The sequence below is a fragment of the Eleutherodactylus coqui genome, chromosome 5 (genome assembly GCF_035609145.1).
Source record: "Eleutherodactylus coqui strain aEleCoq1 chromosome 5, aEleCoq1.hap1, whole genome shotgun sequence".
NCBI lineage: Eukaryota > Metazoa > Chordata > Amphibia > Anura > Eleutherodactylidae > Eleutherodactylus > Eleutherodactylus coqui.
In genome coordinates this window covers 219,410,248-219,438,245 of record NC_089841.1, presented here as the reverse complement: position 1 = coordinate 219,438,245, position 27,998 = coordinate 219,410,248, and the positions used below count along the sequence as shown (strand labels likewise).

Below are 27,998 nucleotides of genomic sequence, written 5' to 3'. Positions count from 1 at the left end.
TTTGCAGTTCAGTTAATGTTGCTAGAGGGTTTATATCAGTCTATAGACATAGATCACTGAGAATTGTTAGCATTCATTTACATTTTCTAATTTGTCTGTAAAAAAAATGTTGCCTGTCTGCAAATCTTGGGCAGATCAGATGGGGTGGAGGGTACATCAAATATGGAAGTAGCTACCCCTCCATGTGATCAACACAAGGGGAATCGGACAGCACAGCCAAAGTGGAGTAAATATAAATTCCTTTATTCAGTGTTGACCTATTTCATAGTACTTTTAGTGTCCTGTGACACCATGTATATATTTTCTATTTGCTTTCAGCTGCTTTAATCCCTTAGTGACTGCCGTATAAAGGGACCTTATTTCGATGGATACGCCTTTTTACAGTGAATTGGAATAAGGCTGTCATCCAATTAAAGGACAAAAAGTATTTAGCTAAATACTTTTTGTCCTTAGGACAAATATTTTACTCTGATTATATCACATTATCACGAAGCTCAGAGATGCTTTTTCTAATAGAATATTATTTATATCTCTCTGTGGGGGTCTCTTCCCTGCAAGGAAAGCCCTCTCTATGTCCTGCAGCTCTCCCGACACCTTGGGGATTGGATATATGTGAATGGGACTTTGAAGACCTTGTGGCGCATTCCTATGGTGTTATCCAATTAAAGGGTCCCATTAGACGACCTTAGGGCAGATATCTCAGGTATACGCTCTGCTCCAGAGATAAAAGACATGGAGGTTTTTACGAATGCAGTAATAAATGCGAACGGTGACTGGCCAGAGCTCCCCATCACAGGCCTTCCGGACCTTATATAATCTTCCTCAAGTCTCCAATTAAAAGGGCAGTCCATTCCATCTCAGACATCCTGGAATGTTTTAGATCATATTACCAAGAGCTTTACAACCTGCGAGATAGCCAGGGAGAAAGATGAACGCAGGACCTTTTGGATATAGACGCTTACCTAGATAGATTTGCCCCAAAGGCCCTCTCAGAAGGAGAGTCCAATAGCCTAGAAGGAGATATCTCTGAACAAGAGATCCAAGATGTGATCAGAGAACTAAAATTAGGTAAGAGACCAGGCCTGGATGGTTTCACTGCCAGATTCTTCAAAGCCTGTGTATACGTACTGCCCCCCTTCTCATGAGATCCTTTAATTCAATCTCTAGATTGTTCCCGTACCAAGCCCTACAGGCTATAATCACGGTAATCCCTAAGATAGGCAAAGACCCTACTTCTTGTAGCAACTACCATCCCATATCGCTTCTAAATATAGACACTAAAATATTCTTAAATATTCTGGCTTCTCGTTTGAAACAGTTTATCCCAGCTTTAATCAACAAGGAACAGACTGATTTTGGGCCGGGAAGCCAGGGACAACGCAATCAAACCTGTTTCCCTGATCTTGCAGGTTCTGCTCACTAGGGCTCCCATGTGCCTTCTATCAAAAATGTGTTTTATTAGAGACTTGTACATAACAGATTATAATGAAAGCATTGTTCTCCATATTATTCGTATCTGTGAAATATTCATAACAATGTCTTAAACTGCAATTTGGTAAATGGAATGCTTATGAATTCAATAAAGTTATTCCTTAAGGTATCTCTAAATTTTCTTTGTTCAACGTTCTAAATCTATGTAATAGTCCTTTTCATTATGACCAATTAACGAGTGATGGGGGTATCCGTTCCCTAACAATGCTACTGACTATATCAATGTCAATGTTGCCCCAGTAAGGGGTAGTAGCACCCCCATGTGCCTTCTGTCAGTTGATGCCGAAAAAGCCTTTGACCGGGTCTATTGAGGGTTCCTGGAGTCGACCCTGCGGAGGATCGGCCTGGGCCTTAGGTTTTTGAGATGGATCATGGCTTTATATCATAACCCGACTGTCTGCATGAGGGTGAACGGCTCCCTTTTCTCTCATCTCAAAATTAACAATGGAATAAGACAGGGAAGCCCTCCTTCCCCTTACTTATATGTGCTGGTGATGGAGTCCCTGGCCAATGATCTCAGGAAAAACCCGGATATCCAGGGGTTTAAGACAGAAATGTTCGAACACAAACTTGCCTTGTTCACGGATGACCTCCTGATATACCTCTCGAATCCAAGAATTGCCTTCCCGGTTGTCCTGGCGGAGTTTGAGAGCTTTGGTAGAGTTAATAATTTCAAAGTTAATGTCCATAAATCAGAGATCCTCAATGTAACACTCCTGCCAGCTGAGGCTTCGATTCTTGGAGCATCTTTCACGCTGAAATGGAGAGCTGACTACATTAAATACCTGGGTGTTAACCTTGCCAGTGACCACAACAACCTGTTTGATCTGAATTTCTAACCGAGTCTTGTTAAATTCGGAAAGGAGCTTAAGCAGTGGCACCCTCTCACTATATCCTGGTTTGGGAGAATTAATGTACTAAAAATGGACTCCCTTCCCAAGTATTATACTTATTCTAAATCTTACCACTGAGACTTCCTAAATCTTATTTTGCCAGAATTCGCCGAATAGCTCTTGATTTTGTGTGGGGAGGCTCTAAGCCCTGGGTGAAATTTAAAACCCTTAGACGTCAGAAGGCGTATCATAAGGCTGCCATATGTAATTGTGTTCTAGACATCTTTCACAAGAGATCCACCAAACTTTGTGTGGAGTTGGAACATGAGAGTGCTCCTGTTCATATAAATGGCTCTTTCCGGCTCTTGCCTTCGGTGTCCCATAAAATTCCTGCAAGGACCCCTTTCCTGCGACAGCTCTTAGATGCATGGAATGGTTTTGCCTACTATTTCGGTCTAGTCTCCCAACCGTGTCCACTTACCCCCCCTGATAAGGAACTCGGATCTGCCCTTGCTGCTGGGAGGTTCTTTTATCTCAGCGGGAGGGGACTCGCTTCCTCCACGAATCAGAGACGTCGGGTTGGCCTCGGGTCTTCACCCGCTGAGTGAGTTGTTTGGCGAGGGGGGTTCCAGGACTGGAGTGTGATTTCAATACCTGCAGATTAGTCACTTTATGCACTCTTAGGGACCTTTAGCTTTTCTCTTGTCTCCTCTCTCCCAGTTGGAACAACTATGTATGTCCTCCACGCCCTTAGTGGCAGAGGTTTCGGTACTGTATTGCCTCTTGCTGATGGTGGAGACCCATAATGATGCGGTGAAGTGTGTGGAGAACTGGGAGTGGGAGCTCGGTAAATCTTTTCCACAGGAGGTCTGGACCAAGTCCTTCACGCTGACGCATGCCCTTTCAGTATCCTCTCAATTTCAAGAAACCAATTACAAGACACTATCCCAATAGTATAGGACCCATTCACCATTAGCTAGGATGTATCCCCAGACCCTAGACATCTGCTGGAGATGCTCCCAGGAGAGATGCAGTTTCTTACATATTTGGTGGTCCTGTCCACTGATCCTTCCTCTCTGGCAAGAGATTACCAGTCTATATAACGTAGTTTACAGGGATCCAGTGGTCTTCACACCAGAAGCAGCCCTAATATCTATGCTCCCAGGACCAGTGTCAAAAACTGGTCACTGCCACTTATCTGCTCGCATGATATGGCCAAAATAAGTGAGCCCGGTCATCTTGCCCTCCAGTAATATATCAGGTCTTATATGATTCAGCACTTCTCTGTTTGTTACTCTCCCCATCCAGGGCATATGCAGCAGCTTTCGCCACACCGCAGCTTCAACGCATCAATCCTCCTTCTGTTAGCGTTTTCCAGAGTCCAGCTTTCACATTCATACATGGTGTTACATTCGTGTGGGCAAATAAGCACTGGGCCCACACAAACGTGCCCAAAACAGGCTGAGTATAACACAAACACGGGAACCTAAGACAGAATTCCCAACAGAACACTGCATACTGCGGACTGACTGATGGACAGACAACATAGGGACTAACAAATGACCAAAACTATCGCCATGCATACTAGTACACATAAGCAGATGTCATAGCTATAAACGTACGAGGTATTGGTTCGTACATTGGCCAATGAACGTAAGCCACAAGGCCCACGACAAGGCTCCTTGTGTCTTGCGGTCCCTACACTAGCAAGACACATCTACTAGAGGACCCTAAGTGACACTCTAGCCTAGAAATGGCAAATAACTCAGCAGGACAAAGCAGAGACAAACTGACAAAAAATAAACGTAAGAACGGACATGAACCAACAAGACACCAAACACACAGCAAGCGGCAACAGATAAGGATACATGACTGCTCACTCTGGACACCAAACAGACACTGACAGGAGCTGGCTTTATATGTGAGCAAACACCCAGGGGATTGGCTGCTGGAGATCACCACATCCTGCCAGCACAATACCACACCTGTGGGCTTGTGCTGCTAGAAACCATAGTACAACAGATCCCAACCAGTACAACCTAACACATGACTATAGGGAAAATGATGGTCTGCACTATTTAGAAATTAATACAGAGCATTCAACACTAGGTGGCGACATATCAAAATCATCTTGTTGGTTATGAACCAGTATCTTCATACTGTTTTTTGCTTGTTTTTTTTAAGCTGTTATAGTGGGGGTTTTTATGTATACTATAAAGTTTGTTTTAATTCTCATTTATTCTTTTTTATAGGTTTATGGCATGTGATGGAAATGCCATAAACCTTAGCTGACCCCGTTAAGATGCCCCTGTGTAAAAGATCAGTAGCTAGCAGTATTGAAGGCACATTTTCTTCAAATAGGTTAGTTTTGTATCACCATCAGCAACTTTGTCTTGTGTTATACTTGATGTTTTTCTGAGACTGATATGAGAATAGTTAAACCTGAACTCTCATGTGACTTTTTAGAATAAGCTCCCCTGTGTGTACATAAAGAATAACACTATCTCTTGCCGTTATATAACTCGCATTGTGAATTTTAATCTGTTTTCCCTCTGCAGGCTTCCTCACTACTTCTTCTACTTTTTCGCTGAGATGGTGGGTGGACAGTGTCTGCTATGATACATCCTGTAAAGTGCACATATGGAAAGTAAGAAAGTCTGCTTCCCTATCAGTTTCTAACATACAGTGAAGCAGCAGCAGCAGCATGGGATACTTTATAGAAAAGTATTGAGCAGTGTAGATGTGAACCCAGTAGCTGTGAGACAGTAAAACACTTACTATTAGCTGCAGCACCATCTGTGCGTATCTCTCTCACTTAGCTCTTCCAACCCTCCTTCCCTTCCAATTTCCATAGACTTCTATGGACAGCAAGTAATTAGACCTCTCAGTAAGCTTTTTATCCATTTTGTCTACCAAAATAGATTTGAGCAGTGTTTAAGAAAAATTGATTAAAAGGGTTTTCCAGGGAAATACAATTGATGACCTATCATCTGGATAGGTCATCAATAGAGATAACCAAGCACGCTCGTTTAAGGCTGATACTCGATAGACCATCGGTCTTTTCGAGTAACTGCTTACTCGCCCGAACACCATGCGGGGGGTGCGGCAGGGGAGAGAGTGAGAGATCTCTCTCTCTCCCCCCTGCTCCCTGCCACCCCCCCGCATAGTGCTTAGACGAGTAAGCAGTTACTTGAAAAGACCGATGCTCTTTCGAGTATCAGCCTTAAACGAGCATGCTCGCCCATCTCTAGTCACCAATAGTTGACTGACCGGGGTCCGCCGCTCGGGAACCCGACCGATCAGCTGGGCGGGTGCATGCTGTCAGCACCACACTAACACAGAGGTCGGTGTGTAATTCTCCTGCGCCGATCTCTGTGACCGATGCTTGTAACTGCAGGCACGGCTCTCATTGAAATCAATGTGAGCCTTGCCTGCAGTTATGAGTGCCGGCCACTTCATGGGAGGTCGGCGTGGAGACTTCTGCTCCAAATACACAAAGGTTTGATCGGAAGCCTCCGAGCTGACCTCCTTATAGTGGCCAGTGCTTGTAACTGCAGGTCATCAGTAGTATTTCCCTGGAAAAGCCCTGTAACATTAGGAGGCAGCCAGAGGAAATGAGCCTAAGTGGAGAAGAAGCATCCTTCACTGATAAGCATTATAAAGTTTATTATATTTGCCTGTATTATTGATTTATGTAAGGTTTACTGAGAGACTAATGACCTTTTACAGCCTGGTTTCACATCCGTGCTTATATTTTCTATTCTGTTGGAGTAGCAGAAAAATGAAAATAGCGGCAGTGCCGGATTCGTCACACGACGGGGGGCACCCAACGGACCCCACTTGCTATTATGGGGTCCATTGAGTTTCTGTCACGGTGTTGTCATTTTAGTGGGAAAAAATCGCCCTCCTAACTGCAGCTCCTAATGGAGCCTTTAAGATACATGAGGAACTAGTCTAATGTTTGTTGAGAATACACAAACGGAAGCCAATAGAACGTGACTTAGGAAACACTGAGAGAATAGAGCTGTCCACACAATATCACTATATCTCAGGTCTGTATAGCAGTCATATTTGGGTATTCCTCATTGCCTAACCATTCCACTGCTGAGAATCCAGGTTTCATCCAGCCCCACTAACACATTTCTGCTGCTGGTCTTGAAAAGTGTGATGTTAGGAAAGATACTGTACAACTGAAGGGAAGGCATAACTTGTGAATGCAACCAATTGGTTGATAATGTTGGTACCAGGGTACCATGAGCTCTTTACCTTGGTGCGTTGGCGAGTCTTGGCGAGTGGCTGTGCAGCTCTTTTAGTATTCAGCCATACATCCAGGTTCGCCAACAATTTGTAAATTTCCAGTCTGTGAATATAAGGAGAATTTTTTTTTCTAGCTTCTGTAAAAAAATAGCTGCGACTGAGTTTTCTTTTTTTTTTCCTGGAGGAGTTCGCGCAGACAGAGTTCGGGAAGCTATTGTCACTGTAGCTATCATTTTGCAGTTCAGTTAATGTTGCTAGAGGGTTTATATCAGTCTATAGACATAGATCACTGAGAATTGTTAGAATTTATTTAGATTTTCTAATTTGTCTAAAAAATGTTGCCTGTCTGCAAATCTTGGGCAGATCAGATGGGGTGGAGGGTACATCAAATATGGAAGTAGCTACCCCTCCATGTGATCAACGCAAGGGGAATCGGACAGCACAGCCAAAGTGGAGTAAATATAAATTCCTTTATTCAGTGTTGACCTATTTCATAGTACTTTTAGTGTCCTGTGACACCATGTATATATTTTCTATTTGCTTTCAGCTGCTTTAATCCCTTAGTGACTGCCGTATAAAGGGACCTTATGTCGATGGATACGCCTTTTTACAGTGAATTGGAATAAGGCTGTCATCCAATAAAAGGGTCCCATCAAATGACCTCAGGGCAGATATCTCAGGTATATCTTGAATACCTGTAGGAGAATTCTCTCCATCCTGGACCAGTATATAGAGATAAATGGCATGGAGGTTTTTACGAATGCAGTAATAAATGCGAACAGGGGCTGGCCAGGGCTCTCCATCACAGGATGTCCGGACCCTATATAATCTCCCTAAATTCTCCAATTAAAGGGGCAGTCCATTCCACCTTAGACATCCTGGAATGTTTTAGATCATATTACCAAGACCTTTACAACCTGCCGGATAGCCTGGGAGAAAAACAAACGTAGGACCTTTTGGATATTGACGCTTACCCAGATAGATTTGCCCCAAAGGTCCTCTCAGAGGGAGAGTCCAATAGCCTAGAAGGAGATATCTCTGAACAAGAGATCCAAGATGTGATCAGGGACCTAAAATTAGGTAAGAGCCCAGGCCCAGATGGTTTCACCCCAAGATTCTTCAAAGCCTGTGGAGACCTATTGACCCCCCCCCCCTTCTAATGAGATCCTTCAATTTAATCTGTAGATCGTTTTTGTACCAAGCTCTACCGGCTATAATCACGGTCATCCCTAAGATAGGCAAAGACCCTACTTCTTGTAGCAACTACCATCCCATATCGCTTCTAAATATAGACACTAAAATATTCTCCAAAATTCTGGCTTCCCGCCTGAAACAGTTTATCCCAGCTTTCATCAACAAGGAACAGACTGGTTTTGTGCCAGGGTTGGAAGCCAGGGATAATGCAATCAAACCTGTTTCCCTGATCTTACAGGCTCGGCTCACTGGGGCACCCATGTGCCGTCTGTCAGTTGATGTCGAAAAGGCCTTTGACTGAGTCCATTGAGGGTTCCTGGAGTCGACCCCACGGAGGATTGGCCTGGGCCCTAGGTTTTTGAGATGTATCATGGCTTTGCATCATAACCCGACGGCCTGGATGAGTGTGAACGGCTCCCTTTTCTCTCATCTCAAAATTAACAATGGAATGAGACAGGGAAGCCCTCCTTCCCCTTACTTATATGTACTGGTGATGGAGTCCCTGGCCAATGATCTCAGGAAAAACCCAGATATCCAGGGGTTTAAGACAGAAATGTTCGAACACAAACTTGCTTTGTTCGCGAATGACCTCCTGATATACCTCAAAAATCCAAAAATTGCCTTCCTGGTTGTCCTGGCGGAGTTAGAGAGCTTTGGTAGAGTTAGTAATTTTAAAGTTAGTGTCCATAAATCAGAGATCCTCAATATAACAATCCCGCCAGCTGAGGTTCGATTCTTGGAGCATCTTTCACGCTGAAATGAAGAGCTGACTACATTAAATACCTGGGTGTTAACCTTGCCAGTGACCACAACAACCTATTTGATCCGAATTTTAAACTGAGGCTTGTTAGATTCGGAAAGAAGCTTAAGCAGTGGCGCCCTCTTACTATATCCTGGTTTGGGAGAATTAACATATTAAAAATGGACTTCCTTTCTAAGTTTTTATACATATTCCAAACCTTACCACTGAGACTCCCTAAATCTTATTTTGCCAGAATTCGTCAATTAGCTCTTTATTTTGTATGGGTAGAGTCTCTAAGCCCCGGGTGAAATTTAAAACCCTTATACGTCAGAAGGCAAATGGTGGGGTTGGTTTACTCAGCTTCTCCCTATATCATAAGGCTGCCGTATGTAATTGTGTTGTAGACATCCTTAACAACAGATCCCCCAAACCTTGCGTGGAGCTAGAACACGTGTGCTCCCATGCATATAAATGGCTCTTTCTGGCTTTCGCCTTCAGTGTCCCATAAGATTCCTGCGAGGATCTGTTTCCTGCGACAGCTCTTGGATGCGTGGAATGGTTTTGCTCCCCACTTCGATCTAGTCTCCTGACCTGGTCCCCTTACACCCCTGATAGGGAACCCAGATCTGCCCTTGCTGCTGGGAGGTTCTTCTATCCTAGTGGGAGGGGACTCTCTTCCTCCACGAATCAGAAACGTTGTCTCGGCCTTGGGTCTTCGTCCACTGAGTGAGGTGTTGGGCGAGGGGGTTTCCAGGACTCAAGCTTGGTTTCAATACCTGCAGATTAGTCACTTTATGCACTCTTAGGGACCTTTAGTTCTTCTCTTGTCTCCTCTCTCCCAATTTGAACAACTATGTATGTCCTCCACGCCCTTAGTGGCATGGGTTTTGGTACTGTATCGGCTCTTGTTGATGGCGGAGACCCATAATGACTAGTGTGTGGAGAACCAGGAGAGGGAGCTTGGGAAATCTTTTCCAGAGGAGGTCTAGACCAAGTCCTTCATGCTGATGCATTCCCCTTCAGTATCCTCTAAATTTCAAGAAACCAATTACAAGATACTATCCCAATGGTACAGGACCCCTTCACTATTAGCTAGGATGTATCCCCAGACACCTGTTGGAGATACTCCCAGGAGAGAGGCAGTTTCATATTTGGTGGTCCTGTCCACTGATCCTTTCCCTCTGGCAAGAGATTACCAGCCTCTTTAACGTGTTTTACAGGGATTCAGTGGTCCTCACACCAGAAGCAGCCCTATAATCCATGCTCCCAGGACCAGTGTCAAAAACTAAAAAAAAAAACCTTTTTTTCTTATGGCTATGCGCCAGATAATCCCAAAGTTATAGAAATCATCCTTGCCCCCTACAAGAATTATGTGGGTGGAAACCATTGATCATATTTCCCAAATGGAAGAGCTGGTTGCAAATGATGGTAACAAAGTCGAAAAATTCTATGCGACTTGGACGGCTTGGTTACTCTTTTGCAACTTGCATGATCTGAACACCTGGCTCCAACTAGGTGTTGTACCTCCATAGACTTGATCAACCTTACTATCCAAGAGGTTATGTAACAACTGCTACTGCGGATGCGTACTTCTTTTGCTATCCCCGGTTATCCCCCTAACCTTCTTACACCTTCCCTGTAGTCTTACTATTATTCTCACGCTTGTGACTTGCCACTGAGCTCTTTCAACTGTTGAGCGATATTGGTGGAGTCCTTGGTTTTTACCGTAGACCCTCCCGCCAGTCAGTTTATACTCGGAGTCACGGAGGAATATTGTGTATACCTTTACACGAAGCCGTGTCAAAGAGCAAATGTACTAATATGTTTACGGTACAATATTTTGGTAATGTATCTCTAAAATCTGAATAAAAACATTTTGAATGATAAGATGATTTCAGCTGTGTTTCCCCTTTTAAGTGATTTATTCTTGATCTGTGGCAAGTAATATAATACATACTGTAGCTATGCTTTTATTAGTTCTTGCATGTTTGTAAGAGAAGTGAAAGTAAAACGTGGTTAAAAATAAATGATGATTATCGCAGATCTCCTGTAAGTACTGCAGGGATTTTACAGCAGAAATCAAGGAAAATCTCCAGGGTACTTTTCTAGAGAGAGATGAGTTTGGCTTCTGGTAGTTCATATTTTATGGTTCATATATTATTTATACATTTGAAAAATAAAATTGTGTCACATAGGAATTTCTCTTGCATCTGGACAGCTTTTTAATTTTGTCCTAAATAACTTGCAAAATGTCTACTTTGCACATAGCCTATCCACTAAGATATTAGTTTTTTGGGGGGATTTAGGCCCATTTCGGGGCCCCAGTAGAGTGAATCATACAACCCAGGGGTCATATCAGAGGCTGCAGCACCCCTGGCATCAGCACTCCTATCGTTGGCACCATGATGCCAGGAGTTTGGGGATGTGACTCTGCAGCCTCTGATTGGCTGTAGCAGTCACATGCTTCCGGCTGTCTGACTACACGGAAGTCACCGCCAAATACTGGCAGTGACAATCATCTGCATCCCGGGACTCCAGGAGGGGTGAGTATACCCTAATTTTTTAAAATTTTATTTTATGCAGGGCCAAGCTAGGGGACAGGGTATTGTCCTAATGACAAAACCCCTTTAAGGAAATCTCAAGCACAAGTCAACGTCTAACATGTTCCAGATACATTTAAGCATGAGCCTTAAACAAGCGTGCTCGCTCATCTCTAATGGCTGTACATTAGGGTGTCACTAAAAATTGAAATACACTGGCCTTGAGGTACCAGTAAATTTTGAGACAGAGCAAGAAAACTTTGGGATAATCACTTTTGCCTAAAATTGAACTAATTTAGTTGTTGGCACCAATAAATAAATTTTAAAAAGTGTCCAACCTAATACTTAAATATTATCATTCTTAAACCTTATGCTTTGTGGCACCTATGAATCAATTGTCTTCAAACTTTGTATTTACTATTTTATTATTGAGAGTCCAGGTAGTAATGGTTTTTGTGGAGAGGGTACCACTAGGGTGGAGGAAGTCTTATCTAGACCATGCAGGGCTCACTGGGACTAAGCCATGCAAATGATTGATAGAATAATCTTCCAGAGCACCACCTATTAGACTAATGGCCCCCTGTTAAAAGGTCCGATATTGACTCATACGTTGACTACCATGCCAATAAGTGACCCTGTGCCAGATTATTCCATCACTCATTTGCATTATTTTATTATTAAAAGGAACTAAATTATAGAATGGATCATTGGTTTTTCAAAAGTTGCAATTTTAAGTGGCATCCTATGCTACAAGCATAGTCATTTTCTACTGAAATAAATATAACTAAATGGGTTATCCAGGACTGAACTATTGATAACGTATCCTGAGGATAGGTCCTCAATAGTTAATTGGCGGGGGTCCACCAATCGTGACACCCACTGATTAGCTGTTATCTGGCTCACTGTCAATGTGAACGGATCCAGAAGCGGAAGGCTCCGTACACATTGTAGTGGCCCGGATTGGTAATGCAGGCACAGCTTCCATTGGATCCTCATTGATCAGCTATTGATGACCTTCTCTGGGAACAGGTTATTACTAGTTCAGGCCCAGACAGCCTTTTTAATGAAGCAATCATGTTTTGGAACCCTTATTGATTTATATAGAGTGATTATACCTGAGGTACCACATCTCTGCTGATGGGTGGGATTGGTTGTGGCTGTTCTCTGATTGGTGGGATTGTTCTCTGGATTGTGGAGAGTATTTTTTTTGAAAACTTATTTGTTGTATGATTTTTTTTTTCTCGTTCTTTCATAATTTAAAAACAATGTTTCTAACATCTTGCTCTTACAATGTATGGGCAATGTGATTAAAGGAGAAATTAAAGATATCAAAAACAAATCTCAGATGTTTTGCACGTTTTCAAAGTTCACATCTACTTTTCTAAGACACAAGAAGACAAGGACCATCTTTTGTAATATCTCTGAAGAGGTTTTATTATTTTTAATTTATGTATCTATATTCATAATCTGTTACATAAATATCGTAATATTGTGGGCAGCATCTGAAGCCGCTCTCACACAGGCGTTTTTACAGCATTTAGCGCAGAATTTCAGACGCTGTCAGTGTAAGAGCAGCCTAAAGTAACAATACATATATAATACAGTATATCATCATGAGAAATGTATTCCATGCATCTAATGAATTATGGTAAAGTGCATATAAAGGTCCACGTAGTCTTACTTCATAGTACTGAAGAAGGGGAGCCTGCAAAACAAGAAGTTCGGTTTAAATCTTTATATGATAAAACAATGATAGAAAGTTACATTTAGTTTATTTTAGTGACAGGCATGCCGATTACATTGATATATCTGCTGTATGTATCTATGCAGTAGATTTGGAGAAACTTGCCCTCTAGTCACTGACTGACCGCTATTAGTGAGCATAGAGAGAGCTATGGTTCATTGGCTGGAGGGTGGGGTGGGTGTGGCTAGCTGCAGCTCAACAATATGCAGGAGTACATCTGTGTCTGGTTGCTACTAATAAAATGCAAGTTTCTCCAAAACTACTGCACAGATACACACAGCAGACAGATCACTGTCATTGGTGTGATGGGCGTTACATTATGGAGCTCTCAGTGAGGGCAGCAAAAAGATGGTGACATTCCCTTTAACATTATGTAAGACCACAGTTATAAAGGAGTTGTCCATTTTGGAAAATCACTACTTGTTAGAATAGTTACTAGACAATAAGCTCATCATAAACTGTCCACCAGCTGCAAGGCTGAGTTTACACATCCGTATTGGTGTACATCCAGCTTTTCATCACGGGGTTCCATATGAATACCAGTGAACGATATTCAAATGAGGACGACGACTGAATCATTGACTTAATGAGGGAAACCAGAGACCAAAGATGCAAGATTTGGTCTCTAGTTGACCAGATTTATTCAGAACTTTTCGGTGGTGGCCAAACCCCTGACAAGTAGCTCGCTGGAAGTCATTTTGTAGGGCTCCAACAGTCCTTCTCCTTGCACAGAGGAGCAGATACCGGTCCTGATGCTGGGTTGATGCCTTTCTACAGCCCTGTCTAGCTTTCTCTGTAATGGCTCGTGTCCTGATATCTGCACCATGCTCTTCAGGCCGTACTGGGAGGCACAGCAAACCTTCTTGCAACGGCATGTATGAAGGTGCCATCCTGGAGGAGCAGGACTACCCCTGCAACCAGATTGGGGCGCAGGGACCGCCCCATGCTACCAGCAGTAACAAGGACGTTAGTAAAACACAAAACTACAGAAGAATCAGTCAGGAAGGATAAGGAGAGATTAACCCTTTCCAATCCACTCTGAGGACATTATGATTTAAGGCTGTACACCTCTGATGTTGGAGGACGTCCGTCGGGGTTCTCTTACTGTATATTGCCAGCCTCTCTGCTGTTGAAGCCTATCCAACGTGTCACCTCATGCAGTACTGGCTTTAGCCAGCAGATAGCGCTGTTGTATAACGGCAGAAAAAGAGTAAGCCCCCTAGGAAAATTAGGATACAAATTGGATTGGAAAGGGTTAATTGTCTCTGGCTACCAACTGCAAAGCCATTCCCTTTTGGGGGTTGTCTTCCTGTTGCCTGTCCAGTGCTTCGGTTGTCACTTTTATTTGCACCAAAGCAGATGAAATTCATTTACAATCATTTATGGTTCTTGAAGTGTAAGGGATTTGGGGTTATACTGTGATGTTTGAGGGTTCTCTTCATTGTTTTGAACACTGTGTATTTATATCTGCCACCTACTGGAGCCGATTGTTTATATATTTTATTGTTTCTGCCAAAAATATATCTGAGACCTTGTCCTCTTTCCATTATTTCCTTGTAGAATTATTCTGCAGCTAATCATCTGCATACTAATTAGTCATTTTAATATGGTAATTTTAAATCTCAGTTACAAGCAGACAAGTATTTTTTGGCTTGCCCATGACCAGCTTAATTCTGCTCTTCATTGGTTAACTAGAAACATGCCTATTCCTTTCAGCTTATTATAAGGAGCACCAATCAACAAAGCATGTCAGCGCTTTATGTATTTTGCACAGCACAAGAATTCCTGGTATTGAGACAAGCTATTAGATCATTACTACGTTCCTTCATCCTCATAGAGCTGTCACTGGTTGTCCTTGGTACCATCTTGGTTTATCGATGATATATTACCCATGCCCAAGGTGTGTTCCCTGAGCATAATCATGTCTTTGTGACACACTAGTGGTCCCAGAGCCCAGTGAGCAGCATTATGGTTTAATCAGACCAATCAAGGTTTTTGACCCCAAAACAATGCGTGGTTGATAGGATATTCTGTACCTTGTACCCTAAAAATGCTCCAAGTTATTAGATATGCACAGTACTGCCATGGAGCAAAGAAGGCCTTACAGGAAATAGTAAGAATGTAGTGAAAGAGTTTGAACATCACATACAATTCTATCCATATCTATAATGTACAGAAAAATTAAGAGGTTTCCGCACTCCAGAGGATGCCAATGAGGAAAGTGGTCCATTTACCCCGTGTCACAACTCAAAGGCATCATGAAAACACAGGTGAGCAGTATAGGACTTATTCATTATCTATGCAGTCCTTCAAAATCCATTGCAAAATTCTAGAGAAATTAGTCAAAATCGACTTATCCTTTCAGTTTCTGTTGCTATGATTTGCATTTTCTTGTAAATGAAGAAATGTTTTGTAAGCACTTCTTATAGTTTTCACAATCACAGACGGTTAGTCATAGTCTTTTATTAGGACTGGTAAAATAGATTACATGTAGGCATAGCATCTACAGTGGAAACACCTTTTAGATGACTACCCAAGATGGCCATGTAGGGGGTTGGTTCTGTCAAAGAAGATGGCCAGTATTCATAGCAGAGTTGCAAGGAAAAGTAAGTGAACCCTTTGGAATTCACTAGACTTCTGCATTAATAAAATGTGACCCATTTGTTATCTAAATGTCAAGTAGGTAAATTTCACACAAGCGTATGACGGGCACATTTGTAAGCCCTTTTAATACAGACAAGTGTCCTTGCCTCACCATTGGTCTACAGACCGCTACACAAAGGACCATAGATGCGTCCTACAGTTCAATCGTATTCTGGAGCTTAAAAAATAATAAACCAACAACTATTCACCTCTTGCATGCTGCAGCCACTCAGGCCTGCGGTCCACACTCACTTCTGAGTCCATCGGTCATATGCCAATCTAAGCATGTAACTGCTGTGGCCAATCGATGATCACAGTATCGTTGAAGTCAGTGATTGGCCACAGCAGTCATATGCTGATAAAGACCCAAAACCACTGGACCTAGAAGTGAGTGGAGACTGGGGAAAGCTGCATAAAGGATGCATTGCAGCCTGCTGGGTTAAAGGGAGCCTGTCAATTCCCCACAGTTCCATAAACTAAATCTAAAAGAGTAAAAGGTTCCCCTTCGTTTCGTGATCGAAAGGAGTTTCAAAAAGACCCGTTAGTCCATAGCTCAAGCTGTATAAAATTTATTATGCAACGCGTTTTGGCTTCTAAACTAGGCCTTTCTCAAGCATACATGTGTTCAATGCAAACCGCACTGGTATATATACACACATATCTTCAAAAAACACCCTCGCAGTTAGATAACTCGTGACAGACGCCGGAGCAGCCGCAGCCCTGACGTCACTAGTAGGTGTTGTTTTTTCCTCAGGTGATTAAATACGTCACCTGCTTGTTTGGTGGAAATCAATGTGCGTTTCACCCTCCCACCTCATTGGCTAAAGAACTCTGGAGCGCAGCGTGGATTTAGAATTGATGAAATGGAGTGATTCTGCAGAATATATATCTGAAGAATTGTCCTTTGCTAATAAGAGATTAATTTAAAAAAAACTTTTTAAATTTTTGGTTTTAACCTTTATCCAATAGACATCTGAATTGTAATGAAGGATTTTAGGTCTTTGTATAATTATTTTTACATTTATTTGAATGATTGATTTTTTTTTGTATAAAGTCTTTATTTATAAATTTTGGGGTGGATACAGAAAGAAAAAGGGGAAAGCCGCTTATCCGGATCGAAACCCGGAAAGGATGTATGTGGGAAAGAAAAACAAGAAACAGTATTTGTGACTATCATACGAAGCTATACAATTTTAATCCTGCTATTGAGACTGGATGGAGTCCGGTGCAGAAACAGAATGACGTCATTATGTTTGATATATGGAATGCACACTGCGCTCCAGAGCTCTTTAGCCAATGAGGTGCGAGGGTGAAACACACGTTGCGTTCCACCAAACAAGTTGGTGGCGTATTCGATCACCTTAAGGAAAGAAAACCGCACCTACTAGTGACATCAGGGCTGCGGCTGCTCCGGCATCTGTCACGAGTTATCTAACTGTGAGGGTGTTTTTTTGAAGATATGTATGTATATATACCAGTGCGGTTCGCATTGAATATATGTATGCTTGAGAAAGGCCCAGTTTAGATGCCGAAACAGGTTGCCTAATAAATTTTATACAGATCGATCTATGGACTAACGGGTCCTTTTGAAACTCCTCTCGATCACGGAACGCGGGCAACCTTTTACTTTTTTCAATTCACATATATGAAAGCCCCGGTTATCCAGTAGGCTTTACTTCCTGGGACGCTCTCCAGACAACTGGATCCAGGATCTAAGTAGGATGATGAGCGAACGTGGACACTAGGTGCCAGTGGATTCTCTTTTCCAGGGAATTCCACCGAGCACCAGGTAAGTGCTTGCCAGTATTATCTAGTGTGTGTGTGTGTGTGTGTGTGTGTGTGTGTGTGTGTGTGTGTGTGTGTGTGTATGTATGTATGTATGTATATATATATATATATATATATATATATATATATATATTTATATATATATTTATTTTTTTTAAGACAAGGCGCTAACAGCTATTTTCATTAAATCTAAAAGAAGTTTCACTGTATTAGATGCTATACCTACACAAATCCATTGTATCAGTTCTAATAACAGACTATGACTGATACAGCCTGTGATTGTGAAAATGACAAGCACTAATTGCAAAACATTTCTTCATTTACAAGAAAGTGCAAGCCGTAACAGAGAAGAAACTGAAAGGACATATTTAATTTTGACTCATTATGTCTCTATTATTTTGCATTGCAAATTTGAAGGGATTCTTCCACTTATGACTATCGATGAGCAAATTGGCAGAGGTCCACCATTTGGGAGTCCTGGCAATCATCTGATCCTGCAGGGTGGTCCCTGTGTATATAGAGCTGTCTTTATGCTGCAAGAAGACAGCACTTGACATTAAAGTGAATGGGACTCAGAGTGCAATACCAGCTGGGGGCATTGAGTAATGTATGGAGCTATCTGCTTCTGCGAAAAGATAGCTCCGTACACACAGTGACTGGCCTGCGGAAAATGCTGTACATCGGAAGTCAAGAAATTAGTTTGGGTCATCAGTACTCAAAAATAACATATCAGAGCTTGAGCAGGTTCAAAGACAGGCAACTAAGTTAATAAATGGAATTGGCGGACTAGAATAGTTATCAAAATTTGGGTTCTTCAGTTTAGTAAAAAGATGGCTGAGCGGCGACCTAATAACTATTTATAAATATATCAGAGGACAATACAGAGATCTCTCCTAGGATCTACACTTTGTAAAAAAAAATCAAGCACCTAATTTGTCGATTTTCTGCAAAACGCGGCATGCAGTTCCATCTCAGGCAGATATGCGAATGCTTAGAGTTGTGGTGATTAGATGAACGGTCTTATCACCTGAGATCCTAAAAGTGGTTCCCCCATGGCCTATAAGAGGCTCTGGGAGGCTCCTTCTGTGTAGTGACCTCTTCTTCTACTTGTGTAGAGCTTGTTGACCACTACGACACAATCAAAGATTTTCATCAGTTAACAGTTTAAGAGGGGGCGCATTATTGGAATGCGAGAATCTGGATGATGGTATCGATGAATTGCCGCTACCTGGGCCATTCTGACCAGATTGTTAGAAATTGTTGGTTCCAATGTATGTTTAAGGGCATGCACACAAGGCGAGAAGGCTCAGGATGCCCTCAAGGTGAGCGCTTCAATTCTGTCTTTGCAGTGGAGAGGCACACTGCCCCCACTGCTGGTGTGATGGTCTGATGGGCCAATGCATACACCAGTCAGTCACCCTTAGTAGTGGTAAGAGGGACAATAGGCTGAACTAGATGGACATATATCTTTTACACACTGTTACTACATTATCTCCACGGTCCTGATTAAACTGCATTGTCGTTCCTTGGCTTAGGCAGGGTGTGATGGTAATAACTGGTTACGTTTTGGTAATATTATTAGGTAATAATAAGCACCCTTGTTCAGTCACTGCTATTATTTACATATGCTGTGCGGCAAGTCAATGCATATGCACCTTGTCTGATCTGTGCTACATACAGCACTCCGGCTCTGAGTTGGAGACGTCAATCAATAATCATAGAGTGAGTTTTGGATGCAATATTGGGGAGAGTATCCAGAGTAGTCCAAGGGAGCCGATCACCCATTGAAGGATCTGTTGCTAATTTTCATGGCACACACAAAGTCAAAGAATGGCGATTTTGGGGTCATGGAAGGACTGTCAGAATGTTGCTGCTTCTATTCATATCGCCAACCTATACTCAGTGCAAATACTGCTGAGCAATTTCCTTTAAATCATCACACTACATTATTCCTAGAACAGTCATTACATAATATTACATGTACGACATCACTGGATGGTGAACGAGTATTCTAAGAAAGTGAAAGTCAGTCCCATTTGTTACTTGACAGATTCATGATACTTGCCTAGGTTCTGTTTACACCATGTGTGGAGTATGTCTGGAGTATAAGCTGGAAAAATCTCCAAATGTATACATTTGGACATATAGGTCCAATGTACAAAACTGTCGGGCTGTATAGTTGCATATACAGTATGCTGCCCCTTGACTCCCATAATAAATGAACAAACTAAACTTATACTGAGGATTTTTTTCTGTGATCCCCTTGTATTGAAAAATAAAGAGAACTACACTTTTCCATACAGTGAAAAAAATATAGTGATCCATACCAACCAAATGTATGACAAAAAGGCCGGGAGCATTTGCTGGAGTATACATCACTCATAAACCACGAACATAGCTTTCAATGACTTGAGATAGAGAATGCGCATTATTAGCAGTAACCGGCTAGCCCTGGTATTACTGCATCCTTAGATTCTTCATTTGCATGTAGAATAAAACGGTCTGTGACTGAGGAGGAAGGAAATATGTCCCAAAAAACCTTGGTCTTGTCATTCTGAAACATTGCAGTTAGAGATGAGCGAGTATACTCACTAAGGCACATTACTCGAGCGAGTAGTGCCTTAGCCGAGTATCTCCCCGCTCGTCTCTAAAGATTCGGGGGCCGGCACGGGTGACAGGTGAGTTGCGGGGGGGAGAGGAAAGAGACAGAGATCTCCCCTCCGTTCCTCCCCGCTCTCTCCCCGCCGCTCCCCCCCATCCCAAATCTTTAGAGACGAGCAGGGAGATACTCAGCTAAGGCACTACTCACTCGAGTAATGTGCCTTAGCGAGTATACTCGCTCATCTCTAATTGCAGTCTATTAAGATACTTTTGTATGTTTGATATATCAGATTGGACTGCCTCAGTATATCAGCCATCTCTGTTTTGTGCTCAAATGCCTATAGGAAACATGTTACATATTGATTTTAGGTTAGATACAGACTTTTAATAAAAATTTCATGCATGTATGCACTTCTCAATATTCCGTTATGACCCAAAGCTACACGTCATCTTGATGCTATAAGGGACGCTGATTAAGCCAAAGTCAGCTGCTATCATATGCTGCTGTTAATGTGTAACTGAGTCAACCATATCAGCATCCATATCTGTTACTAAAGCTTCTTAGAGTCCCTCCAACAAGTCATATGGGAATGTGTCATGCTTATTCAGCTTAGTGAATGTACAAAGTAGTTTTTTTTTGGTATCCTGAGACAATTCTTAAAATAATTCGCTTTATATAAACTACATTTTAAACCGGGTAACCTTTGCATTCGGAGGCTACACTCTAGAAAGAAAAAAGTGGCTAGCTCTATTAAGTATCAGTATTTACCCCTCTTTAGGCTAAGATCAGACGAGTGTTTTTTTGCGCATGTCTATGTGTGCAAAAAAAGTGCAGCTATTAAAACCATTTGTTTCTCATGACGTGTTTACATCTCCAGTGTTTACAGGTGCAAAATACTCGCACCTGCAAAAGATAGGACATGCGTATGTTGGTAAGGTCCGTGCTGCGCGCAAAGAATCCCCACGGGGAGTCCCCTCATTAAGGTACACTGTCACAGTGCTTAGTGATGATGGGACTCCCCACAGGGATGAAAGAATCCCCTGTCACAGCGGACCGCGATACCACCCCATTGCTTTCAATAGGACCGTCACTGCTGCTGCCCCATTGAAAGCAATGGGATGAAGGCAATCCGTGCAGGAATTTTTGGTAAAGGGCTTGAAAAAAATATATACATACATCACCTAGCAGCACTGTCAGGGCTCTGGTGTGTCTTCTCCCTGGCACTCTTTTGTATCATTTTTTCTGGCCGGAGATTTTAAAAATCCCCACCCCTTGAAAGCGCTGCCTCTGATTGGTCACATCGCTCAGTCAATCAGAGGCAGTGCTCAGCTGTAAATCATTGAATGCTGAGTGCTGCCACCGATTGGTCATAGCACTCAGCCAATCACAGGCAGCGCTCAGCCATTCATTGAATTCAATGAATGGCTGAGCGTTGCCTCTGATTGACTGAGCGCTATGACCAATTAGAGGCAGCGCTCAGTCAATCTGCCACAGCTGTGGCAGGGGATTCTTCCTCTGTCACAGCTGTGGCAGGGAATTCTTTAGTCCCTGCTGCAGTCCTATCATCACTGAACACTTACATTTAGTTTGATTATTGTTCAATTTATTGTGAGTTTATTGTGACACGGATGATTGGCTCTTTGCAAAAAAAACAAGTTTGTGTTTAGCTCAGTTTCCAATTGCACATAGGGAAAACTGAAAAATATGCAGATTGTGTTGCGCTCGCACTTATCGCGCTTCACTTTCCATTGCAGCTTCTATGTAAATGAAGTACATTATTTTGTGCAACTTTGTGATAAGGAAATGAATATTTCAGTTCCTTTTGACATGATTCGAAGCCAGCTGTTATTAGAAAAGAATGTAGTCATTTTGTCAGGTTGTTTTGAAAATGGGTTATTTAGGGTGGTTTCACATCTGCGTTGGAACCTCTGATGGGAGCTTCCACCGCAGATCCAGCTAAAAGCCAGGCAGCTCAGCTGAAAGTAAAAGGACCTAATTATAGTCAATGGGGTACATTCAGCGCTGTTCGGTTAAGTCCTAATACAAAGCCATTCGGCAAGGGGATTCCCCTTTCCTGCCAGCTGTCTGTAGCAGGAAAGTAGGACCCCTGCCAAAGGTGTGAAACCACACTTAGATGCTTAGTGGCTTGTAGGCAGGACTTCGGGAGTCAAGTTGTCTTATTAGAGTAGGAATCCAAGAGACAACGAGGACCCTTGTCGTGGGTCTTACGTTCTTTGGCCAAGTTACTAATACCTTGTATTTATTAGCTATTCCATCTGTTGATGCGTGTTGGTATTATTGGTGTTTGGCATTTGTCAGCCGTTGTTGTTTGTTTGCACACCTGTCCGGTGTATCTGTAGCATTTCAGTACAGATTGTTGGTGACATCTGTTGTTGGGTATGCACGTTCTCTCTCCCTGTGTGAACACAACCTTGTGTTCATCCCAGGCATGGCTGCACCATGTGCTCAGGGTGAACGAGTCAGAATGTCTCAGGCCTTAACTGTGTTGCGTCCTTGTAGGTCACGCCTGCACAGACGTGATATTATCATTATTTGTACATTAATAATGTTTAGTTTTAAGCTTTTTGAACTTAAAAGAATTGTTTGTATTTATTTAAAATACCCCATATATAGTATATTTTCACTCCGTGGAAAGCTACATAAAGTGCTGGTAGAGGGGTTAAAATGGTGCAATACCAAAAATATACTGAAGGAGCAAAAATATATATCAGAGTGTTAGTGAACATCATTTAAAACATCTATGCATTAGGAATTATTTTGCCAAATAGTGGTAAAGTTGGGATTTGCATGCCTTCGGGATATAGGAACATACCTTTTTTCTTGAAACACTTGAAACACCAATGTCGTTTTTTATAAAATATAGTTACCATTACTACAAAGGAAATCACAATACATCCAATTATTATTATTATTATTATGATCACTGTATGCAGAGGCTGATGAGCAGAATCTAAGGAAAATGAAGAAAAAATTAATATCAGGCTTTATTAATCACTAATTATTTTATTAAGGTGCAGTAAAATCATATGGCTACATTTAAAGTAGAAAAAATAATTTAAAAAGTTCATATATGGAGTAATGTTGGGAAAAATGGTAAATGGGGTCAGCAATTTCATAAAATATACTGGAACCTAGCATGTGATATGGCAATTCTAGCCTCTGGGCTTCCTGAGAGGGAAAATTAAATGGTGTCCATCTCTCCCCAATAAGAAACGGGAAGGCTGGATACTGTAGGTGTGTAGAGATTGCTATGTGTCAAGATTTGTTGGTATATCCTAAGCTTTAAGTCCCACCCTTCAAAATATTGGTCACAAGTTCTAAACATTTTCTGTTTCTAGACCGGTGACTTTTTCTGGTCCACATTGCCATACTGAACCATATCCAAGGGCCACAAGGATATTCCCATCTGAGACATTTATGGTATATCCTAAGCATATGCCATAAATCAAAATAAGTTTCACTTCCAGGATTCCCACCTACTCCAGAGAGGAGGAGAAAATGCATGTGGCTCTCTCCATTGTAGATGATGGATGTTGAGGTAGCTGCCTGGCATTTCATAAGTCCTATAAACTGGATAGAGAGAGCTACAGGCATATATGATGCCTCTAAGGCCGCCGGCACACAGGCGGATTTGCATTGCGGAATCTGGAGCCGGTGTCCGCCTCCGGATTCTGCAGCAAATACAGACCATAGCATGCTATGGCAAATCGCAATTTCATCTCCACGAGCGGAAATCTATTACGATTTGCCGCTGCAGAGAAGAAATCGCAGCACGCTGCGATTCTGTGCGGACTTCGCAAGGACGGCTTCCATTCAATGGAAGCCGTCCGATCTGCGGCCCTTCTGCAATCACATTGCAGAAAGGTTCCGGATTCCGTGTCATCGCTAAGCAATGACAGGGGCACTATTACTACTGCAGCCACTATAGGAGTCACTATTACTACTGCGGCCACTATAGGGTCACTATTACTACTGCGGCCACTAACACACAGTCACTATTACTACTGGGGCAACTAACAAGTTGACTTGTTGCTATGCAGGTCACTATTACTACTGCAGCTACTATACAGGTTACTATTATTACTGGGATCACTAACAGAAAAACTATTGATACCACAGCCATTAAGGGGGTGACTATTACTACTGCGGCCACTATAGGGGTCACAATTATTACTGGGGCCTCTTATAGCCGTCACTAATTCTACTGGGACTGCATACATGGTTACTGTTACTACTGGAGCCACTAACGGACACTATTACTACTGCGCCACTAGCACAGTCGGGGCAACTAACGAGCTGAGTGGCCACTATGCAGGTCACTATTACTACTGCAGCCACTATTCAGATTAGTATTATTATTAGGACCACTAACAGGGGCACTATGACTTGTGCAACCATTAAGGGTGTGACTATTACTACTGTGGCCACTGTTGAGGTTACTATTACTACTCGGATAACTAACGAGTTCACTGTTACTACTCGGGCCACTATGCAGGTCACTACTAGTAATGGCACCAATAACGGGCACTATTACTATTGTGGCCATTAATGGGCCCATTATTACTATTGGTGCCACTAAGGGTGGTATTTACTATTGGGGCCACTACTGAAGGCACAATTATTCTGTAATTTCAGACAAGTCTTAATTGTTCAAATATGTGTTGAGTATCTTGTGTATTTTCAATGCCTGTAAAATCAGTGGATTTTTTTCTGTGTCTCGCAGCGCAGAAAACTCGCATGACTTTGTCACCCATGTGAATGCCCTTTAACCCCTTCAGTGGCAGGTTTCTTAAATGAGTCAACAGTGCTATAAAAACCCCAGAAGATTTCAGATGACAGCTCAGTGCTCTGCACATTTCAGCACTAGAGCTGTCCACGAAAATCTTCCCGGGTTTAACTGCATGGTCAGTGCAGCAAGCCCTGGAGATCTTCCGGGAATGCTACTAAAGGGGTTAATAGAACAGAAGAATGGAACACTGAACAGAGCCTTACTAATGTGAAAATTGTAGCAGTTTCGAGGATTCTCAATATGTATATTTTATTAGCTGTGAATATTTATTTAAATGGTCACTGTCATTTCAGCAAACTTATGTTGATATGACAGCTAATGCGATAAGCAGTAAAAATGGCAATTGACTAGATTTACCAAAAGTTACATATTTTGGCCGGAAAACTCACTCACAAATGCTGGCCACTAGGGGTCTCCCTTTCTTCTAACTTGTCAAGTGATGCCCATGTCTAGTAACAGACACCAGGAAATTAGGGAGGGCGGTGGGTCTAAGCTAGTACAAAAAAGCTCCATGTAATACATCCAGCCGTGCATCATGCTTTCCTCAGCTGCTAAACTGGTGCCATGGGAGTTATCTCCCCCCTCCTGTCTTATCACTTAGTCATCACTGAGTCATCACTGCCTGCATAGAAGAACTGTCATAATATTTACTCCAAATTGATACCAATAGAAACAACAGGATGTCCCTAAAATAAAAAAATAAAAAATAAAAAAAAAGAGCCCTCGTACAACTGTGTCGACAAAAAAATAAAAAGGTAATGACAGTCAGAAGATGTTGTCAAAAAATTATTTTTTACAAAGATATTTAAATTTTAAAAATACTGCAGCAAAATAAAAAACAAAAACTATGTAAGTTTGGTATCGTAGTAATCGTACTGGTCCACAGAATGAAGTTATAAAATCATTTTGCTGCAGTTTTTACACCGTAGAAACAAGACCCCTCCAAAGATGGTGGAGGTGCACTTTTTATCCCATTTCACTCCACGTAGAATTTTAAAAAGTTTTTCAGTACATTATATGGTACATTAAATAGCACCATTGAAAAATACAACTCGTTGCACAAAAAACAAGCCCTCATACAGCGACGCTGATAGATAAATAAAAGTTAGGCTTTTTCAAAAACAGGGAGGAAAAAAAGATGAGAAGAAGGGCCATGTACTTAATGGGTTAATACAGCACAAGCATGGGTTAACCCTTTGCAATCCAATTTTGGATTCAGGGTTTCCTAGGGGGCTCTCTCTTTCTGCCATTATATAAGGGCGCCATCTGCTGGCTAGAGCCACTACTGCGGTATGTGACATGCAGGAGAAGCCCCCGACAACAGAGTGGCCAGTAATCTACAGTAAGAATACCCTGCCGGAAGTCTTCCGATATCGGAGCTGTATAGCCTTCAATCAGAATGTCTTTAGATGTCAGACAGTGGATTGGAAAGGGTTAAAAATGGAATGTGATTCTTTATTGATTTATCTCAGTGTCCTGGTAATACTATGTAATGCCACTGCTTTGTGTTGGACAAGGAAACTGAATATTTTAATACTAGTAAAACTTTGTGGGTAAGTTATTTGCATGTATTTCCTGCAGTGTGATTACCAATTTAGTGACCTTATCCAAGGCTGAATGATATAATCAGTGTACATCATGGGTGGTTACCCACATGAGCCTGGAGTGTTACAGAAATATTATGCAAAGCAGGATCACATAAGCAAATAGGACAATGTTGGACAATCGCATGGCTATAACAACTATCAGAAAGACATAGTATCTGTCACATCCGTGCGGCACACAAGCACCACGCTCAGCACGGACGCAATGGGATGAGAACAACTACAGTAGCTGATAGACTATTGCACTAAAGAACAGTGCACGCCACAACTAAAGTACGTAGCCCAGATAGAAGGCCCGAGCGACACCAGAGTACAACACTCCGCACAGGGAACGTACACACAGTAGGAAATAGCCGCACACCACGCTATGCTGAACGGTAGCACCACTCCAAGGAGAAGGAAGCCTGGCCCTAACCTAGCAGGGGGGGTGAAGGGTCCCTGCCTAGAAGCAGAATATTCGGCTCGATAGAGATGGCCCCACGGTCTTCACCCTGGGCTCTGATTGTCCCTGTAGCGACACCTGGAGAGATGAACCGAACAGCAAAGCAAAACAGAAATGAAAAGCAAAAATACAACTGAAAACGAACCCGCAGAAACTTATTTGCAAGTAGCAAAACACCCAGCATAGCAGAGCTCCAAACTCTAGAGACTCCACTATGGAACAGAATAAGCAGCAGTGGGCACATGGAGGAGTGAGAATATAAAGCCACTCTGCCCCTGAAACACTGGCAGAGTGAATAGAAAACCATACCTCCACCTACTCCCAGGCTTGACTAATCCAGCATGCATCCATGCAGCAAAGACAGACAGCACCAGCAGTCTCTGCACATGGTGCATTAACCCTTGACCTGCATAACAAGGCGACAAGACTTGGCCTTTGTCGAGGACCCCACGCCACGGCGCTGTTGCGACCGACAAGCCGCAACAGTTTCAAAATAATTACAGACACATTACATTGGGGATTACAGTGTGATTATTCTCAGTAAGAGAAACCAAGTAATCTTGTAGATATGATACATTTTAATGGCTAACAAAAAGACAGGATGTTACAGCAAGCTTTCAGGTTCTATCCATGCTTCGTCAGGCTAATGAATGAAATTAGTTTGGATGGCACACAAATATAACATACAAATGCAGAGGGGATGGGGGACACACCTCTTGATCTAAAATTTCTAACTCCAGATGAGGTTTGACTAAGGAAGAGTAGAGGGGCATAATGACCTCACGTGATCTAGACTCTATGCTTCTCTTAATACATCCCAGAATTGTGTTTGCCTTTTTGGCTGCTGCATCACATTGTTGACTCATGTTCAGTCTATGATCTATTAGTATACCCAAGTCTTTTTCACATGTGCTGCTGCTTATCCAAATTCCTCCAATTCTATATGTGCTTTTTTCATTTTTCAGATGTAGGACTTTACATTTCGCCGCCCACTGTTCAAGCTTTTCTAGATCTTTTTAAATACTCTCTCTCTCTCTTCCCTAGTGTTAGCTATCCCTCCTAGCTTTGTGTCATTGGCCAATTTGATCAGTTTCCCATCAAATCACTCCTCACGATCATTTATAAAAGATCATATAAAAAAATAATTTATAAAAATGTTGCATTACAACCTGGAGTTAAAGTGGATTTAGATTTGTATGTGATAGAACTGACAAAATAAGGCTCCCTGCACACAGTAGAGCGGGATTCTGCATGCGGAATCCATCTCTAGCAGCAGCGGCCCCCACGCATACCTGCTCTGTCACCGTC

General features: G+C 42.2%; 1 protein-coding gene across 1 annotated transcript in view; it reads right to left on the bottom strand.

The window, feature by feature from the left end:
• Positions 1–12,482: 12,482 nt before the first annotated feature.
• The window catches only part of LOC136628938 (hemicentin-1-like), a 103,718-nt gene continuing 88,202 nt past the window's right edge, over positions 12,483–27,998 (bottom strand). The window contains exons 14-15 of the mRNA XM_066605011.1: positions 22,668–22,805; positions 12,483–12,762 (exon numbers count right to left, since the gene is read on the bottom strand). Of these exons, the coding sequence (XP_066461108.1) occupies positions 12,740–12,762; positions 22,668–22,805 (161 nt within the window). The 3' untranslated portion in view covers positions 12,483–12,739. The remainder of the gene's footprint in view (positions 12,763–22,667; positions 22,806–27,998) is intronic.